At 37.9% G+C, this 5,000-nt stretch overlaps 1 protein-coding gene across 1 annotated transcript in view; it reads left to right on the top strand.

Annotated features, from left to right (window-relative positions):
* Nucleotides 1–4,267, top strand: part of LOC135218222 (loricrin-like) — a 25,880-nt gene extending 21,613 nt beyond the window's left edge. Inside the window, exons 2-4 of the mRNA XM_064254374.1 lie at nt 433–611; nt 1,654–1,695; nt 2,731–4,267. Coding sequence (XP_064110444.1) covers nt 433–611; nt 1,654–1,695; nt 2,731–4,173 — 1,664 coding nt within the window. The 3' untranslated portion in view covers nt 4,174–4,267. The remainder of the gene's footprint in view (nt 1–432; nt 612–1,653; nt 1,696–2,730) is intronic.
* Nucleotides 4,268–5,000: the final 733 nt, after the last annotated feature.

The following is a 5,000-nucleotide window of genomic DNA, read 5'->3' as shown; positions in this document are numbered from 1 at the left end:
CAGGTTATAGGTCTTACCCGTGTAGTCCGTATTCGTTCTTTCCAGTGTTTGTAGACGAATAACGTCAGCGATTCTCCTGCTTTACAAGTTTCATGTTTACAGAGTAAAAAGCTTTTAGATCAAGGAGCCTGTTTTTACAGATTTCTTTGGAGTAAACACTAAAATGAACTTTCATGCAACTGCAAAAGCACGCGTTTGGTGGTAGTGATCGCAAATACTTCTGTATGTTTTTGGCTCGGATAGTTACATGCAGGAACTAAGCATTCCGAAAATTCCGATCTATAACGCGAGACGAAGCGCAAACATAAAATTCCAAAACGATGGCATACGATGACGTAGGTCTTTTAAGTAAAATTACGGTTAGTCGTAAATAACGTCCTCAGTTCAAAACTGTGCCCTCAAAACTGCGGAATCGTGACTTCTTTTCCGCAGAGGATGAGAATGTGAGAACGGCGGTGACTATGAAAGCTCTTGCTGAATTACGAAGTCGACGCGGAGATCAAGGTCTCCACTTAAATGGGTCTTTTTTTTCAGAGCTTCTTCTCCTCCCCACCCTCAGCCCAGAGAAAAACAACACTCATGGTCACGCCCACTTTGAAGGCATGGGAGAAGTAAAGATCCTTGCAGCGACTTTATACTTGACGTAAAGAAATATTTTAGAGGTATGCAAGATCACGACCGTAATATTAAAGAAAGGAAGAACGGACAATTTCTTTGGTTATGTAAACGAAGCGCTTTGTTTTTCCACGTGATCAGAAAAACAGCGACAAACAATTATGGAGGAAAAATGGTTTATATTCTTAGGAAAGTGATTTCTCAAAAGCGATGTTGTAGACTATTTAGTGCAACACTTGTAAATCTGATTATATGTAAATTTCTCTCTCTCTCTCTCTCTCTCTCTCTCTCTCTCTCTCTCTCTCTCTCTCTCTCAGTCACGTTCATTTTATGATTATTTAGTCATTTTAATGGAGCAGTACTAGATGGTCAAACGTCCTAGTGGTTCTGATCTTACGGTTTGCCATATCTCTAGGTACCTTAGTGAAGAGGGTAATAATCCCGTGTTTAGATTCCTAGAAGTATTTTTTAATCTATTTAAAAGCCTGTAGTTTTCTCATCTACTTCTACAAGAACATTTCATGTACTGAAAGTGATGGAGCACGGCTTGGCATGCATGTATTAATTAAGTGTTATATATCAGAATATATTTAGATTAGTCTTTTAATTAGAAATAGATTATCTTAATTGATACTCTCGGTACGTTCAATATCATTTATTACAATTCAGCTTCATAAAATTTAAATAATTGCCACAATCTTCCTGTCTCTATGTCTGCCGCTGTCGCCCAGAAGCACCATGAATATTCAAACAGTTAGGTCTCTGAGAACTATGCCGAGGCAACTAGCAAGCTTCAAGGGTATTAAAAGTTTATCTCTCTCCTCTCTCTCTCTCTCTCTCTCTCTCTCTCTCTCTCTCTCTCTCTCTCTCCCAATTCCTGAATCCGCACCCGATTGGTTCTTTAATGCCTCCTTTCACAGCGTAATTTTTCCTTCATCACGTCTTCCGTAAAGACACGAAGTGTCCTTGAGGTCATGAACCATTGGAACGTCTTCGCGGGGTCTATTGTTTATATATAAAGTCATAGTGCTCCCCCAGGACAATCAGTTCGCCCTGAGGATTCACCCAGCTATCACCATGGTAAGTACTCTGGTTCTTGCGACATACTGGGAGTTAATGTCCCGAACTGTTTTCATGATTTTGTTGTGATTCACGCTTGCGCTTGAGGTAACGAAAATTGAATTATATTTTCTTTACGTGGTAGAAATGTCTGCTTTCTTAAATTCTTTCAAGTTTGTACTTTTTCTATCAATTCTGAAAAGTGGTTTAAAAAGAGTATCGTTTCTCTATCGTGAAATGCTCATTTCCTCGATAGTTTCAAGTAACATAATGCCAAAATCAGATATAATTAATTTTTCGATAATTCGAAATTATTGTCGAGATATAAAATCTTACTAAATGGAGATAAGTTTTTTCGAATTAATTCAAAATGTGAGCAAGGCGCTTTGAATTCGCCAATTTCGAATGGATATTTCTAATTCAAGACTGACAGACGATATAGATGATATTTGGGGAAACTCAAGTACTAACATAAGCTTATCAATGATATTTTATAAAATTAAATTACTGATATAAGTTTAGGATTTTTCTTATTTTTTCTAATAAGGGTAATATTTGGGTGATAGTGGATCTTATTATAACAGGCATTTTCACTTATAACGAAAGAAAAATTAAGATTTAATGAAAATCTCAAAAATCAAATATACGAAAAAATATAAACAATCTATTTTGGTGTATATATTTGGGGGGAAGAGGGGTGTTCTAACGAAATATTTCTTCTTGTCAATAGCAACGAGCGAAGAAGATGACTGAAGTTCTGTCTTTTTGCGTGTCGTTCCTTTTCAACAATGGTGAACTTAAAATCTGTTTTCACAGAACTACAGGAATAATTATTTATGACCTTTACTCTGTATTGATAGTATCTCAATTAGTTGATGATTCTTGGCCTGAAGATTCTATATATCTTTTTGTTCCGTTTAATCACAAGACTGCAGACCATAATTTTGCTTTATTTAGTCACAATAATGTATATAACATTCTTATGGAAACGAATAGCATTTCGATATGTGGGAGTAGTTCAACATGTAACGATAGTTTTTTTTATATACTTTACAGAGGCTTCTTCCGATCGCTTTAGCCGCTAGTCTCATTGCCTTATGTCACGCCGGAGGAAGCTATGGGTCCAGTGGAAGTGGATTTGGAAGGTTCTCCAGTGGAGGCTTTAGAAGTGGGACTAAGTTTTCGAATGGACAGGGCTCAGGCGGGAGAGTCTCCTCTGTAAGAAGCTATGGCTCTCGTGGAAACCCATTGGCAGGATTTTCTGGAGGTAGCCGGCTTGGTTCTTTCAAGAGTGGTCATAGTGGTTTCAGTGGAGTTTCACCTGTAAGTGGTTCTAGAAGTTATGGCTCTACTGGAGGCTTCTCCAGTGGTAGCCATGGCAGCCTCACCAGTGGTGGCCATGGGGGCTTTGGCAGTAGTGGCTTTAAAAGCGGATCTTCTGGAAGCTATGGGTCTGGTATCTCTAGTGGCCACGGGAGCTTAGCTAGTACTAGTAGTTTTAGAAGTGGCTCATCTGGAGGCTATGGTTCATCTGGTGGTATCTCTAGTGGCCACGGGGGCTTAGCTAGTAGTAGTTTTAGAAGTGGCTCATCTGGAGGCTATGGTTCCTCTGGCAGTATCTCTAGTGGCCACGGGGGCTTAGCTAGTAGCAGTTTTAGTAGCAGACCATCTGGAAGCTATGGTTCATCCGGTGGTATCTCTAGTGGCCACGGGGGTTTAGCTAGTAGCAGTTTTAGTAGTAGACCATCTGGAAGCTATGGTTCATCCGGTGGTATCTCTAGTGGCCACGGAGGCTTAGCTAGTAGCAGTTTTAGAAGCGGATCTTCTGGAAACTTTGGTTCATCTAGTGGCCATGGGGGCTTAGCTAGTAGCGGCTTTAGAAGTGGATCATCTGGAAGCTATGGCTCATCTGGAAGTATCTCTAGTGGCCACGGAGGCTTGTCTAGTAGCAGTTTTAGAAGTGGACCATCTGGAAGCTATGGGTCATCTGGTGGTTTTGGTGGTAGCAGATTTAAAACGGGATCTACTACAAGCTATGGGTCCTCTGCTGGTTCCCCCGGTAGTCATGGAGGCTTTGGTAGTGGAATTAAAGGTGGATCCTCCATAAGTCATGGGTCATCTGTTGGTTTCTCTAGTGGTCATGGAAGCTTTGGTAGTGGGCTTAAAGGGGGGTCATCTTTAAATCATGGGTCAGCTGCTGGTTTCTCTGGAGGTCATGGAGGCTTTGGTAGTGGTGGCCTTACCAGTGGGTCTTCTGGAAGCTATGGGTCATCTGGTGGTTTCTCCAGTGGCAGCCTAGGAAATTTCTCAAGTGGACACTCTAGATTCACAGGTCATGGAGGTTTCAGTGGGAATGCTATCAAAGGAAGTTCTGGAAGTTATGGCTCTAAGGGAGGTGCAATTTCCAGTGGCAGATTGGCTGGATTTTCCAGAAATCAGGGAGGCAGATTTTCATCTGGTGGTCATGGAGGTGGACAAACTAAAGGTTATGGAAAGTAAAAGATTGCTGTTAGTTACGCTAAAAACATTCGGTTTTTCAGACGACCAATGTTTCAGAATATGTACTTTTTGCTGAATATAAACTTTCAGGTAATTCGGGCGTTTTATTTACGTAACAGATATCCTTCTGTATATTCATACACAAACATATACACCAACATACACACGCACTCACACACCCATATATATATGTACGTATATATATATATATATATATATATATATATATATATATATATATATAGGTATATATATATATATATATATATATATAATGTATATATATATATATATATATATATATATATATATACATATATATATATATATATATATATATATATATATATGTATATATAATGTATATATATATATATATATATAAATATATATATATATATATATCTATATATATATATATATATATATATATTATATATATATAGGAAGAAAAGTGATGTCTTGATAAAGATATATAAATCAAAATTTGCTATTAAGCATATCCATGTGATTAGTAATCTCAGACGAGAAATTAAGAGAAAAACTAAAACATATTTTCAGATTCAGCATATGGTAGTAATAACTGAAAGTTGTGCCAGGTTGAGAGAAAAATCAGTTACGTAACAGTAGAAAATCGGTAAAACAGAAATAAAAGATAACCACTAAAAAGAAAGTTTAGAATGTAGAATGTGGACAAGCGGCTGAGCTAAGTCTGAATATCAATTAAACTTAATAAGCAATTATTTTAGACATTAAATGTTCAATAATCTCATATCCGGCCCGTTGTAATCACTCTTCCGAGAGTCTCTAATACCCTTGATACACAC

This window comes from Macrobrachium nipponense, chromosome 9 (genome assembly GCF_015104395.2).
Source record: "Macrobrachium nipponense isolate FS-2020 chromosome 9, ASM1510439v2, whole genome shotgun sequence".
Taxonomy (NCBI): domain Eukaryota; kingdom Metazoa; phylum Arthropoda; class Malacostraca; order Decapoda; family Palaemonidae; genus Macrobrachium; species Macrobrachium nipponense.
Note: the sequence above shows the minus strand (reverse complement) of the source record. Positions and strands in the feature narration are given on the sequence as shown.